At 38.4% G+C, this 14,881-nt stretch overlaps 1 protein-coding gene across 5 annotated transcripts in view; it reads left to right on the plus strand.

Moving 5' to 3' along the window:
• The window catches only part of SPEF2 (sperm flagellar 2), a 157,000-nt gene that overhangs the window by 63,293 nt on the left and 78,826 nt on the right, over positions 1–14,881 (plus strand). For all 5 annotated transcript variants that reach the window (XM_074357016.1, XM_074357011.1, XM_074356987.1 and 2 more), the window contains 7 exons: positions 224–378; positions 836–896; positions 2,247–2,308; positions 4,223–4,326; positions 6,175–6,431; positions 12,715–12,823; positions 13,833–13,990. In XM_074357016.1, coding sequence (XP_074213117.1) covers positions 224–378; positions 836–896; positions 2,247–2,308; positions 4,223–4,326; positions 6,175–6,431; positions 12,715–12,823; positions 13,833–13,990 — 906 coding nt within the window. The remainder of the gene's footprint in view (positions 1–223; positions 379–835; positions 897–2,246; positions 2,309–4,222; positions 4,327–6,174; positions 6,432–12,714; positions 12,824–13,832; positions 13,991–14,881) is intronic.

A 14,881-nucleotide genomic window follows, 5' to 3' on the forward strand; every position in this document is an offset into this window, starting at 1 on the left:
GACCTAAATATCACTGAATTGTATCTTTTAGAATGATTAAAATGGTTGATTTTATGTTATGTGAATTTTACCACAATAGTGAAAAAAGAAAGGCATCCTGATCCAAAAGACATTTCTAAAGAATTATAAAGAGAGTGTTCAAAGGGTGAAGCCAGCACAGAAGAATAATGATGTCAATTTCCTAAATGAAAAGCTATAAGTAAAACTGTCTTTTGTATTTTAGACTTTCCTATTCAGGTACTTTCTATTGACACTCTTGTCCGAGAAGCTATCCAAGCATTTCACAACAATGAAAAGGTCAGTGAGGTTGCACAACAGAAGCAAATAGCTGAAGAAAAGGCTCTACCAGTTCAGCAGAAGCCTGGTAAAGAAAGCCAGGCAAGTGTGATTTTAGCCTGCTTTTCTGCACCTTGTATGTTGGAGATTTCCAGCTGGATGACATGTAAAAGTTCTTCTAGACCAAGGGTTGGCAAACTTTTCTGTAAAGGACCAGAGAGTAAATATTTTAAGTTTTATGGGCCCAGAGGCAACATGGAGGATATTACGTGGGTACTTATATAAAAAGAGGGAAATTCCAACCTTCCCTGCCAGCTTGTCTGGGTGGGCCATCCCAGGTGGTGGGCCATCCCAGGTGGTGGGCCAGCTTTGTGCCCAGTTATCATCAGATTTTGTTGTTTCCAGAACTCACTCAGTTCTTAATATCATTAATGTTTTAGATGAAATAGTCTATTTTTCTCAAACCTTACTTATAGGAATAAAATTTAAAATGTTACCGAAGTATGACAATGATACATCTTTCCCTGTGTGTCCATGTGTGTGTGTTTTCTCCCCAAAGGATCTGCATACTGTATTTTCAGCTGAACTATTATCAGAAACAGAAGATAAAATCAGACTTGGTAAGTAAGCTATCAAAACAAATCATCCATCATTTACACAAGAGAGACAGATAGACAAAGAGTAAGAGCACATGGATGTGAGGATAAATAAACTTTCAGGGAAAGAAAGGAGAGACGGGGTGGGGGTGGGTGGGTTGCGTGGTTGTCTACATGGTCATGTGACAGACAGCAAGATAAACACAGACATCCCTGACCACTGTCTACAACTGGGGAAAAGAGATGAAAGTTTCAAAGGAATCTTCTCACACTCCTTCAAGTAGTTGCTCAGTTTTGTTGTGGTTTTTGAAAACAGCTCAGGGTAAATCATCGTCACTCTTCCCCGCTTGGCAGGGAGACAGTGGCTTATTGTTTCTTCTCACTTTGCGGCTCTGGGTGAGCACTGCCGTGCTCATGCTGCTGCTTTGTTCACCACACTGGGGGAGCTGCCATCTGCCTCTTTCACCCACCTGAACAGTGGTCCCTTAGATAAATATGTTTATTCCCAGCCTTGGGCAAGGCAAATAGAACCAAGCTTCCCAAACCCAAGGAAAAGTTATCTCCCCTTGGGATCTGAGCTTTTAGTCTTTCAGATCCTTGGTAGAGCCATTGAGAGAAAACAATTTTAAGTCTTAAGTATCTTTTCTACTTGTGCTAGTAAGGCTTTACCATATTCAATAGCTGTCTTGTATTCTGGCATAAAACCCTCCTGTGCCATCACCATTGGACTTAGTGTACAGTCATTATGAGCAGGCATCTCTTCCAGAGCAGTCAAGTTTCCCACCTTTTAAGAGGATATAACCTGTTCCTTATTTCAGTTATTTGTTTCTTACAAGATAATTTTAATTGATTTTTTAAACTATCATAAATATTTTATGACATATTCTATTACAAAAGTTCAGTTAATTATAAACAGACTCTGAAAACTTATTTTTTCCCATAGAATTTAACTAAAAATCCCTCCAACTTCTAGAGCTTTCCAGTTTCAGACATCTTTATTACCTATAATTTGATGATACAGTTAAGTCAAAATGTAACAAATTAACATTTTAATGACTTTTCTTGAGATCTTGTCTTGTCTTTCTGAAAGAAAACCCAAACTGTATTAAAGTATTTCTAATGATATTGTTATGAGTGAGCCATGCTGGGAGGAAGAGAGGAGAAAACCCGATGCCATACAGTGTCTAGGACTTTAATGTTGTGCAGCGAAGGTGAAAACCATGCTGCGGTGATCCTGTTACTTCCTTCTTCTGAGTGTCTCAGGCATAGCTGAATCCAGTATCCTGTATGTCCAAAGCCATAGACAGTTAGATACTAACATGGATGTTAGTTCTAAATACCAGAGTATGTTCTTATCACTTTTCCTGTTACTAGGTACCAATACTAAAAAATCACCAAAAGCTGAAGAAGTCATAGCAAGTGATAGTTTCTCTGAAGTAAGTACTATAATCTAATTTGGCTACTCATATACTGAAATGTGTTAGGTTTGTCTAAGTGTCTTTTGGTTTTGTCTGCAAATGAAATGAAATGAAATAGCGATGTGCTCCTCTTTGGTTTAAAATAAATCTAGTGGTAAAATATTAGATAAATTTGTCTTTACTTAATATTTTTTATTTTCTTAATACTCTTTATAGCTAAAGCTGTCAAAATTGCTCTCAGTTCTGCCAGGTAAAAAAGTAAACACATGCTTCTAAAAATTTTAGACTTAATACCAAATTTATATTTATGTGTTTTTCTTTACCACTTAATTTATGACTTTTATTTCCTTTCACAATCTCTTTACCTTTAAAGAGTTTTTGCCAGAATTTATTCTTAGACTTATTGATGACTCTACAGAATTTTTTATTGATCTCTGAAATGTTTACAACAATTTACTGACTATTGCTTCTCGTGGAAAATAATATTTCCATATATATTGGAAATATTGCTTTACTGTATATGGAAACATTTTTTTGTCATCAAATAGAATGGTCAGATTAATCAAGTGGAATTATATTGAATGAAACTAAATAAAAGTATATTTGATTACTTTTATGTGTTTCATCAAGGAAGACAATTTTGTAATATTTTAAATTTCAAAACTGCTTAAAGTTAGAAAAAGTTTTAAAAGAAAACACGCCAAATTGTACACATGATGACCTATGGGGAGAGAAATGGTTTTAGAGACAGTGATAAAGGGGGACTTATAATTTTTACTCTGTATTGAGGTATAAATTAGAAGAAAAGCTAAGTATATTTTAATACTTACATTTATTGAGTTAGGGGGTTCCCCAAATTCCATATTCAATTCAATTCAATTCAATTCAATTCAATTCAAAAGGCATAGTATGTTCCATGCATTGTTGTAATTCAGGGTCGGGGTGGTTTATCAGTGATGAACAATAAAGATAGGTCTCCTGGAATTTATGGAGTTTACATTCTGAAAGAGGGAGACAGATAATAAACCATAAACACACAAATAAATGAATTATATGACCCATTAAATGGTGATGATGTCGTCAGAAAAGAAAAAGTAGAGTGAGGGAGATTACATTGAGAGAGTGAGATTTAAGCAGACTGAAAAACTGAGCAAAGCAGCCAATGGATCCAGGGCAGCATTTCAGGATGAGAGCCTTGAGGCAGAAAGGTGGTTGGTCCCCAAGGTGGGAGAAGAGGAAGGGATGAGGTGAGAGGATGGATGGGACGGAAGAAGAATCAGGTTCACCAGGGCCTCATGCGCAATGGTTAGGACATTTGGGGTGAAAAGGGGAGGCTCTGCAGGGTTTTCAGTAGAGACATAATGTCATGTGACATAAAATGCTCCCGCTGGTGGCTGAGTTAACAACCGCCGAGACGAATGTTCCTGTTGACCTGGAGTAGCTTTATTAGACTAGCCCTCCTACAGATAACAACATAAATGCTGGGCAAGCAGAGAAGCTAAGTATCTGAGGGCCAAAAGCAGGCAGCAGAAAAGCAAACAGCAGAAACTAGGTGGAAAATGTGTGTGATCTGACAGAAGAGAACTTCAGTGGACCAAAGCCAGACTTACAGGTTATGCCAGAGGGCATGCGCCGTCTGCCTGGCACAAGTGTCTAGCACTCAAGCAGAAAGCCCCAATCTCTATGATTTAAGATATTAGAGTATGAAATTTGGCTGAAAATTAAAGAGGAGGATCTTGGAAGGAAGGGAGCCAGAGGAGGGACCTCCAAACCCGCATACGCATTTTCCCCTAATGCTTGGTCGATTCCAGAACTGTGCTAAACGATTGATGTCTTCACGGGACGTGACCATTTAACTTTTTTCCCCTCCAAATACTCAGAATACGACTTTTAAATGAGCTGTTCTCTACCACTCATTGTTTATCTTCACAGTTCACTGTGCGTGCTCAGCTTGGTGCGAAGTCAGAAAGGTTGCTGAAGAAGGGAAAGTGCGTATCTGATGTGTTGCTCGTCAGCATCATGGTAAATGCTATTAAGTACGTGTCACACTTTTCTTCTTTGTATCTATTTAAAATGTTCTTTCTCAGATAGAGCAGTGTAAAGAATAATAGAGAAATATTTTTTAAATTTAGTGTCTAATGTATGCCACTCATCTACATGAGAAAACATACAGCAGGATAAAGATATGTTTTGTGATTTCGATGCCTGTGTTTCACTCTCACCCCTTTACCAACCTTGACTTCATTCACTCAGATGTGAATTCAGGTTAAGTTCTATTCTGTGGGGGGAGTTCAAGGAGAAATTAGGTACTTGGAAAAACTGAGGGACATGATGGAGAGGAGAGACCCTACCTGTGTGGTCATGGGCCAGTGAGATTCCCCATTTTGTGTCTCAGGAGGATGGAGTGACCCCAGGGATCCAAAGGCTGGGCAGTGCTGGGCAGGAAGGCAGTGAGAAGCAGGGGTTGCACAGGCAAAGAATAACATATATGCACAGCCCAGAGATGATGTGTGGTGGGGGGAAGAAGAAAATCAAAATAGGTATAATTTTGTAGCCTTTTCTCTCCTTCTTTATGAGAATTAAAGGATTTTCCTTGCCCTCCTTTGCAATAGAGAAAAGAAATTAAAAGCCATAGAGGCTTGGTTGATCCATATACTAAAGAGATAGGTTTGAGCAGAATGGAAAAAAAGAATCAAAATGTTACTGTGAATGACTTCGGCAGAGCTTAGAGTGGAGGAGGGAATTAGGGTAGCTGTGCTGCGTGGGAAACATTAAGGCTGAGAGATGTGAGGAAAAGAGGTTTTAGAGGAGTTTTACTGTGCCTCTGGAATGGAGGAGCCCTCCTTTACAGTTTTTTTAAGAGACCTCATTAAAGATTTAAGTTGCCTCTCGGTTGTGATGTATCTTGGACTGATGACTCTTTGAATACAACGGCGAAGAAACCAGGCCGCAGGGATGCTATCCTCCAACCTGGAAGGGATCTCGTGCTAATAGCTGCAACATTTCTCAGAACTGGAATAAAGCATGTTTGAGCCATAGGACTCCTTGTTCAAAGAAAATTGTATATGAAAAGCATTAGCTATAAAGCAGCTCTTACCTTTGGTTTCAGTGATGTTAGAGCATCCACACCCCACCCTCTGAAGTCTGCTGCTCTCCCACCACTGCCACCGCCATCCCCTTTGCCCTGAGGCACCTTTAGAGGACTGTCATCAGTTTGACATCCTTTCAATTAGTCCAAATGCATCCTTTTCCAGTGAGGAAAGGAGGGCACATAGCAGTTCAGTCCTGCAGTCCAGTCACATAGCTGGTTAGCGGTGTAGCCAGAGCCAAAGCCTAGGTCTCCTCACTCCCTGTCCTCTGGTGTCCTCGCACTGTGGCAGGGCAGTGTGGCCCTGACCTCCTCCACCCTCTGAAGTAGCTCCTGAGACTGGAGGTGGGGGAAGAGGTCCCCCCAACCTGGTAAAGTGCTCAAGAAATTTGTCCTCTTCATCTGAGGCCAATGAATCAGCAAACCCATTCTATGCAGGATGCTTTCCTAAGCTCTGGAGTGGAATTGCTGAATCATATGGTAATTCTATTTTTAATTTGAGAACTCCCCATACTGTTTTTCCATAGTGGCTGCACCGAAGTCCAGTTCGTTTTAAAATACCATGTTATGGCTTCTGGAATAGATTTGGAGGGCAGCAGGGACCCACAGAAGGATTCTGAGCAAGGGAGTGTTTGTGGTACATTACTAAACCCAATTTTAGCCATAAAGAAATAAAATTCCTGCAGAATGAGGTTACTGTGGAATTAAAAGAAAGATAAGGCAAGATTCATTGTATTCTTATTTCTAAGATACTTGTTCTATCAAAATTTTAATGGTTTGTCCTTTTCTAATTTAGTCAGATACCTGAATATAAAGGCTGGATCCTTGATGGTTTTCCCATGACATTAAACCAAGCAAAGCTCCTGGAGGAGGCGCTCACAGGCTGCAACAGACACCTCATAGAAATGGAGGGAAAGAAATTACAAATATCCACACTGGCTGTTGACCCTACGACTTCCAGAGAAGTGCCTCTTCCCCCTTCTGCCTTTGATTTTGTCATGTTGTTAGACATTTCAGACAACTTCTCACTGAATCGCATGAATGACATCATGGGTAAGCTGGACACTTTTTCTTCTTTTTTTAAAATATTTTTTTAAATAATGCAAAGCTCTTTGTTTTTCTTTGACTGAAACAGTGAATGTTCCGATTTCTTGAAGAATGCATTTCAGACTTCCAAAGAATTATCTAGTACAGCACAGTTGCCTCCTGCTCTATCCGTGTTCAGCACCGGAGCCCAAGCCTGGGACTAGTGGAGAATTCCCTGCTGACTGCCAGCATGTCACTGAACCCTCCCATCAACTTGGCTGCTCCCCTGGCATAGATGAGCCCTTTTTGAGACTTGCATGAATCCTATGGCTATCTAGTAGTTCTCGGTGTGTCGCCCTAATGAAGTTCATTAACCACATTGGTGCTGCAAGCAAGGGTCTGGGAACATCCTCCCCACGGATTGTGTATTAACTCTGAGGAGCAGGTGTCAGTTGGCGGAAGTTCTCACATAGTGGGGTTGAATAGTCTTACCAAAATTCATGATTTATTTAACCTCTTTTCATTGTTGAAATGAAAATATTACTTTATTCCACAAATTAATTATGTAAATATGTAAAAGCACATATTCTTGATCCCTGGCTTTCCAGGTTATGAGATATTTGACCTTGGACAAGGCACCTCATTTTTCTAAACCTCTGTTTCACAACCTATATCATAGAATGCCTCATTGTGATGTTGTGCATATTAAAGGAAAACTGTTTCTTTACTTACAACACTTCTGACACCAAATGTGTGGGTTTTCCACACTACCCAGTTCTCTGATTCTCAGAAAACACCAGCTGGGTGTCCTACAATTTAATTCAATTCTGGCAAGTTCTGGCACTGATTACCCAGAGTTATCACAGACTTTCACAGTTTAAGGGTTCAGTTCCACAAGACTTCTCCCCACTTCAGATGCCTGTCTCCAGTACTGGATCCCCAGGTTACCCTGACTTCTGTCTGACTTGGCTACAAATTGCGGGTTTCCATGACCCCTCCTCAGATCTGATGATTTGCTATAATGACTTATAGCAAACCAGTTACTATTACTGTTGTATTATAAAGGATGCCATAGAAGATACAAATGAATAGCCAGATGGAGAGGTACATGGTGCAAAGTCTGGAAAAGTCTCAAGCTCAGGAGCCTCTGTCCCCATGGAGTTTGGGGTGTGCCACACTCCTGGCATGTGGATGCATTCACCAACCCAGAAGCTCTCTGAACCCCTTCTTTAGAGTTTTTATGGAGGTTCCATTATGTAGGCATGACTGACTGAATCATTGAGCATTGATGACCAGTCTCTAGCCCCTCTCCTCTCCCTAGAGATCAGGGGGTAGGACTGGAAGTTCCAGCCCTCTAGGCATTTGGGTTCTGAGGCAATGGGGCTCCACCCTCCAAGATTCACCTCTTTGGCATAAACTCAGATAAGATTGAAAGGGGCTTATTATGAATAACAAAAAATGCTCCTCTTACCTCTGTCACTCAGAAAATTGCAAAGGTTTTCAAAGCTCTGTATCAGGAGCCAGAGATGAAGACCAAATATATATTTCTTATATATCACAATATCACAGGTATTAAATGAGATAAATGTTCAACACTTAGGATAGAATCTGGTGCATGATGCTAAGCATGTAATAAATAAATCAGGAAAAATAGTGGAAGACTTTGAAATGAGCTAAAGATTATTGGACATCCTTTCAATAGACAGCTGAGTATTGTCTGTTGGATCCGTAGGAGGATCTGGTTTCACAGGAGTCTCTGCTTTGCATTGACTTTGACTGGGCTCTTTTATAAGTCTATAAATTTTAGGGAACTGATAGTAATTCAAATGATTCTTGTTCATAAACATGCAAATGAATTTTATTCAGTCAAGATACAATTAATTTCTATACTTCGAAAAGATGATTCCAAATATTACATTGCTTTATGCATACTAACCAGTTTTCCATCTATGACCATCTTTTTCAGCATTCCTGTCTGTAAATATGTGTTTTAGATCTTCATTTGAACTAGTTGTAACATCTTACTAGGTCCCTTGTTAATTGAAGAATTAGACAATGTCATTTTACATTTGAGAGTCTTGATTTTACCTTTTTAGAAAACTGCCTTTTAACAAATGGTAACATCATTCTTTTATTTTTGCTGTTACTACTAATACAATGACATTCAGAGTCAGGAGAGACTTGGGGACCATCATCTATCCCAGTGCCTTTATTTATAGGTGGAAATTTAAAGCATGAACACTTGACTTGTCCAAGGTCACATTCTACCTTATTTTGTTAGTATAATTTTGAGGTCTTCCTCTCATTGTTTACCTAAGTAAAATGACAAAATCATTAGATATTACTTCAGCCGCTGAGCCCAGTAGTTTTAACTGGATGCTGTCCATCCAGTCTCAAAAGAGAGAATTTACTACTCTTCATACAAGGGAGGAGGAGCTCTGCAGACAGTCGTGATGATTCTGCTTGTCCAGCCAACTCCCTCTTCCTGTTCAGGGATGTCTGAGGCCTGGAGAAGAGCACTGCCAATCATGACCATCTGGTGGCAGAGCAGGGCCCCGAGCTCAAATCAGTCTGACTCGCTTTCAAGATAATGACAAGTTTGACAAGTTATTAAGGACACACAAAGACCTGAGGGTGAGAGGGTCCCTGAAAGCTGATTATAACCTGCAAGGGCTTCCTCCTGCCTCCACTCTTGATGATCCATAGGAGGCATTTATTGTGTGTTTCAAAATCGAAGGAAACCAATGGCAATAATTTTTTAAGGAAACTCAATCCAACTTGTGTTCTTTCGATTCCTTCTCAGAGTTACATGACAAATGATTCTGGCAAATTTATCAAAACTGATGTTAGCCTCTAAATAGTTTAATTTCTTATTTCTAGACCCTTGACTGAAAATTAGTCTCAAAAATGCCCTTTCTTCACTACTCATGGAGAATGCCTTTTTTAGTCAAGTTTTTCACACATGTACACATAAATAATCTTATTTCTCTATCCTCAGAAATTGGTATTAAAGCATGATGTGATTTTTTTCCTTTTATATGTATTTCTAATTGTATATTTCTAGGTCTGAGGTGAACTGAGCCAACTACTAGATTAGGTTCTTCTAAATCATAAAAACTAGTATGAAATCATTGATTGTATAGTTCTTACTTGCTTTGGTCAGAACTGAATAAGCTAAATATATCCTTGACTTTGAAAATTTTAAGTTAAGAAAATTTTAAGTTAAGAAAATGTGTGATTCTTTCATTTCTTTAGATTTTTCTTTCTTAGTATGTAAAGTTTGAATGGCATTGAAAGATCACTTTGCCAGTTTACTCTCCTCATCTTAAGCAAGACCCCACCTAAACCATTTTAGACAGATGGAACTCTATCCTTTTAAAATATCTGCTTCATTCACATATTCATTTATTATTTATTGCATGCTTGCTGAATACCAGAACACTGTGATAGGCACTGGTGACAGAGTAATAAAGAAGAAATGGATCCTGCCATCAAGAGTTTAGTGGAAAGTGTAATTAAGGAGCCAAAGGGTTACAGTATAGAGTTGTGTGTCCAACATGGCAGCCATTAGCCACACGTGGCTATTTAAATTATTTTAAATTAATAAATTAAAAATTCAAACTAACAGAACATTGTAAATCAACTGTACCTCAATAAAAATTTTCATTTCGTACATCACACTGGCCACATCTCATGTACATATGTGGCTAGTGACTACTGTACTGGACAGCACCAGTACAGGCTTCCATCATCTTAGTTCATTGGATAACACTGTTATAGAGTGATGGGAGCTAAAATGGCACCCCTAGTAAATATTTACCTAACATTTATAACATTCCAGGAACTGATAAAACAGAAATGAAGGACAAGTCTCTGTCCTCAAGTAGTTTACAGTGTAGTGGGAGAAGAATCAAAAGTAAACTGGTTGTTATTCTATAGTCATTTCTATGCTACAGGAGGTGAGCCCAGACTGGGAAGATATTTACCAGCCATCATAGGGAGGAAGGTAGAGGGAGTCTGCCAGGCTTAGAGGTAAGCAGGGTCTGTCTAGAGAGAAGCAAGATTATCAGTAGGTTTGAGAGGCAATGGGGTATGGAGGAGTGGCAGAAATGAGCCTGGAGGGTCGGCAGGGGCCAGTGGAAGAGTCTTGCCCCAAGTTAAGCTGTTTGAACTTTATCCTGAAGCCATGTGAAGTCACTAAATTCTATTAAAGCTGAGAGTAAATGCTATTGGATGTACTTTTCATAGTGGTCATTCTAGCTGCATTGTGGAAGATGCATTGGAAAGGGAGTGAGATTGGAAGCGATGAAATGAGTTATAAAACTATTACCACCTGAAAAGAAACAGAGGCACTGAGACAGCTATAGAGGCCAGGTAAAAAGAGTCAGCTTCAAGCAATATTTAGGGGGTAAACTACTGAACTTCCTGATCAGTTGGGATGGGAGATGTCGTACAGGGACAACAGGATGACTTCTAGCTTCTGACTCACACAGCTTTTTGAATGATGATATCATTCACTTAGAGGATATGGAAAGAAACACATGACGTGTTGAGCTTGAAGTACCTGGTACCTGTGGGACTTTTAAGCTAAGGTGTTCAGAGAACAGTTCTATAAATGGGTCTAGATGTTAGGAGGGAAGTGTGTACTAAAGTCCATTGGCCTTAATGTCTTGATGACTAGAATGAGAGCTGCTTCAACGGAGAGGAGGACAGAGAAAGTTGGATTGCTGTGGCCCAAGATGCGAACAGGAGGTGGGGAGGTGGGGAGCATGAGTGGAGATAACTTTCAAGAAGCTTGTCTCTGAAAGAAAGGAAAGAGCCATTGGACAGGATATTTATTATCATTATTATTTTAGTATTCTTTCTATATCTCTCTCTGTTTTAGGAAAGGGTGCATATATGTATGAAAAAGCCCAGCTGATTTTTGAGCCAGAGAATTAGTGAGGTTACAGGTCACAAGGTTGTGTATTTTCTTTCGATCTACCAGTATAAGTGTAGCCTTAGAAAGAAAGACGAATATCATCTAAGGCTGGTGTAGCAGAAGGACACAAACTGAAGTTGTCAGATGAGGGAGAGAAGTTGAAGTCTTCAACCATGCAACTAAGGTTTGCTAGAAAATAAAGTGAAGTCAGAACAATGCTGGTAAATTTGGGGGAAAAGATGTAGGAATTTAAGGGACTGGATGATGTTGCAGAGATTCATCAGCTGGACAGGAGTGCTGGAAGGACAAACGATATGAGTGTAGGTCATTAAGATTGCAGGGTTAGAGCCATTCCAGAGATGAAGCCATTCCAGGGGATCACAAAACCCAGGATGTGGCCATGTTAGTGAGGGCCGGAAGTGGAGAGGAGGGGAAGGGGCCGATGCTTAGGTGCGGTTTGGGGAGAGAGGAAGACTGATCCATGTGCTGGTCTTTGACAAAGAAGATAGTGACCATGAAATGGTATATGATAGCATCTCCTGAGAAGAGTCTCCACATCTTCTTCAGTCACCCATTGCTGTCAGTAATCTTTGGGTTTTATGAATAACTTAAAAGCATATTCTGTATTCCAAATTAATTTCCTCATTTTCTATCATGAATGTAGATGGAGAACAATTGATGGCTGTATCCTGTGAGGGTCCTTCATTTTCTTGAACACTTTTAATTTTTTCTTCAATGTTCTCTTGCATTGGCAGAGGAATTCTAATGCCTTTTAATCCAGTTCAAGGTTTTCTTTTCCTCTTTATGATTTTCTGTTTATTCTGAATTCATTGTATTCTGGGCTTTGTACATTAATCCCAAATAGGACTCAGTCAGAGGAGTTGTTTTTGGTGTGTTGTGGTATATTCCTTCATATCTGTTCTACAGGGAAAAATCATAAAGTCTAGAAAGATAAATTACTTTATCTATTGCAACGTAAAATTGACAAATAGCTTTTACACATATTTGACTTTATGACCACCCTATTTTTTTCATTCTTAACTTTTACACTGTAGTGTTGATTTTCTAATTGTTTCCTAGTTTGTTATTACTGATGACCCATCATTTTTATCCTCATCTCATCATAATTAATCCTGAGATCATCTACATTGAAACTACAGCTCTTCTTTAATGTTGTATTTTATCTCATTTCCCCCAATTGCCAAGGGAAATTTGAATTCTGATCCCAAAACTATACTCTTTCAACATCTTGTTAAACATTGTAATTAATATTGGACCAAAGGCAGGGTCATGCCTATTTGGCTTTCTTGCATCAGTTCATTTTAGCAGTGCTACTGGAACTTTGACTGGTTTAGCAAATTATCTAATTAAGTAATTTCCATATCATAGCTGAAGAAATTTCAAGTGAAACTCCTCACGAAAATATCAATCAACGTGTAGCCGCTAGAAACCAAGATACGGGTGAGGACCAGAATTTAAGAGACCAAATACAGCACAGGTTAGTTTAAAACTCCATGTCCTGCTTCTTGTTTCTTACCCTTTGAACAGACTGACAACTAGTCACTTTGGAATCACCAGGTCTAGAAAAAAAATGTATTTCCTAGCATTCAGTCTTTTCCAGGTAAAGCAAAACTAAGTAGCTTTGATGTTGAATGAAATATTTATGTGCTAACTTTTATACTCAGAGCATAAGTCATCATAGTCTGGGGAGAAAAGAATTAAATCAAGCAGCATTTCCCTTTATGGTTACATGAACTTACAAGTTCATTATGTAGACTCCTAATTCAGCCCTCCTTCAGCAAATGCCAGTGAAGATTGTGGAATTTCAAAGAGCTAGACATCAGGCTAGAGAGCATCGTTCTAAAACTACTTCTGTTTTACTAAAATGAACTTATGCTTAAAAAAAAAAGCACATATTCTTTTGGTTGTGTGCAATTTGCTCATTGGAAAAAATATCAGACAAAATTAGACAATTTTTTGAAATCCTGAGAAGTCAAAAAATATGAAGTAAGCTAGGGAAGAGGAATTTGAGTTACATTAAGCCTATCTACTCTCGGAAGGCAGGAAAGTTTCAAAAAATCATTCCAAAAGTATATTTGAGTAAAACAATTAAGTCAGAACCATCTATACTTATGCAAAATTCTTTTCAACTTTTACTCTAAGAAAAAAGTAGATGACACAGCCTGTACCTACCCCCAGAACGATGCTCAGAGTTAGTCTACTATGAGTGTAGGTGGTGTCGCCTTAGATTTTCACTTCAAGAACCCACACCAAAGGTTTCCTAAAATGGTAGAATTTTCAAATCTTCTCTTATTCTTTCATATATCTAACAATATATGGCGTGATGGCATTAAATGATATCTTTAAAATAGATAATATTCCATTGCCTGTAGATTTCTTAAAGTTGCTTTTATTTTTTTCATTATGTACATCAGATAAGTCATGCTTAATGTTACTCTGTTATTTCAGTCAATATGTGATATTCACATAATATTTGGGTTTTGCAGGATTATAGGCTTCTTGGATAACTGGCCTTTGTTGGAACAATGGTTTACAGAGCCAGAAAACATTTTGATAAAAATCAATGCTGAAGTAGATAAGGAGTCTTTATGCCAAAAAGTAAAAGAAATGTTTATAACTGAAATAATGAAAAAGGAGAATAAAGGTAATTAAAGTTACTTATAATCTTGAGCTTGCCTGAATGAAAATGTGTGGTTTTAATGAGTTTAGGAAGAATTGAAAATGTGACTGTAAATATTTCTTTTCTCTTTGGGTTATACCATCTACAAGTATCTTCAACCTCTGGTTTTAGCTTCCCACTACAAATGTTTCTTAATGAAAGTTTTTTCTCTCTTCATTTTAATTTAATTTAATCAAAAGAGATCATCTTGCTTAAAGGCTGTTTTCATGTGAAAAAAAATTAGCAGAGTTAAAACTAAGGATGTTATAGAGAAGAGTAAAGATTTCAATCTGTTAAACTCAGCAATTCTAGGGAAACAGTGAATTATCCTTTTAGGATGAAAACACTAGGTAGATCATTTCCCCTAAATCTTCTTGTATTGGAATGAATTTATTGACTATTAACTACTTATTTATAAGCATGCTTCTGGGGTGTATCTCACTCACATTAAACCATCCTGACCTCCTTCCTCCTTCATTCAACCAGTAATAATTGCCCATTAACTTTTCCAAGTATTATTGGAATTTATTATTGAAAGGGATCATGGCTCATACACTGCCTGCCAATGCCAGGCTTCAATTTGAGAAATTCTTTCAGAAATACATCTTTCCCTTTTGTTTATCAATCACCCCAACTATATTGGCAACTGCAGTTTTTTGGTGTAATAAAAAGTGGTCAAAGTTAATATCACAAGGATTCTAAAACCCCCTTGATAGCATGCTGTGTTCCATCCCCGGATTGATGACCTAACTACTCGAATGGATCAGTGAACCAAATATCTCATAGATATAAGCCACAATCACTTTGGGGACCCAGGAGCTCACACTTCGAAAGGTAGACTTTCACATCTAAGTATCTGCTCCCAGAAACATCCAT

This window comes from Camelus bactrianus, chromosome 3 (genome assembly GCF_048773025.1).
Source record: "Camelus bactrianus isolate YW-2024 breed Bactrian camel chromosome 3, ASM4877302v1, whole genome shotgun sequence".
Classification (NCBI taxonomy): Eukaryota; Metazoa; Chordata; class Mammalia; order Artiodactyla; family Camelidae; genus Camelus; species Camelus bactrianus.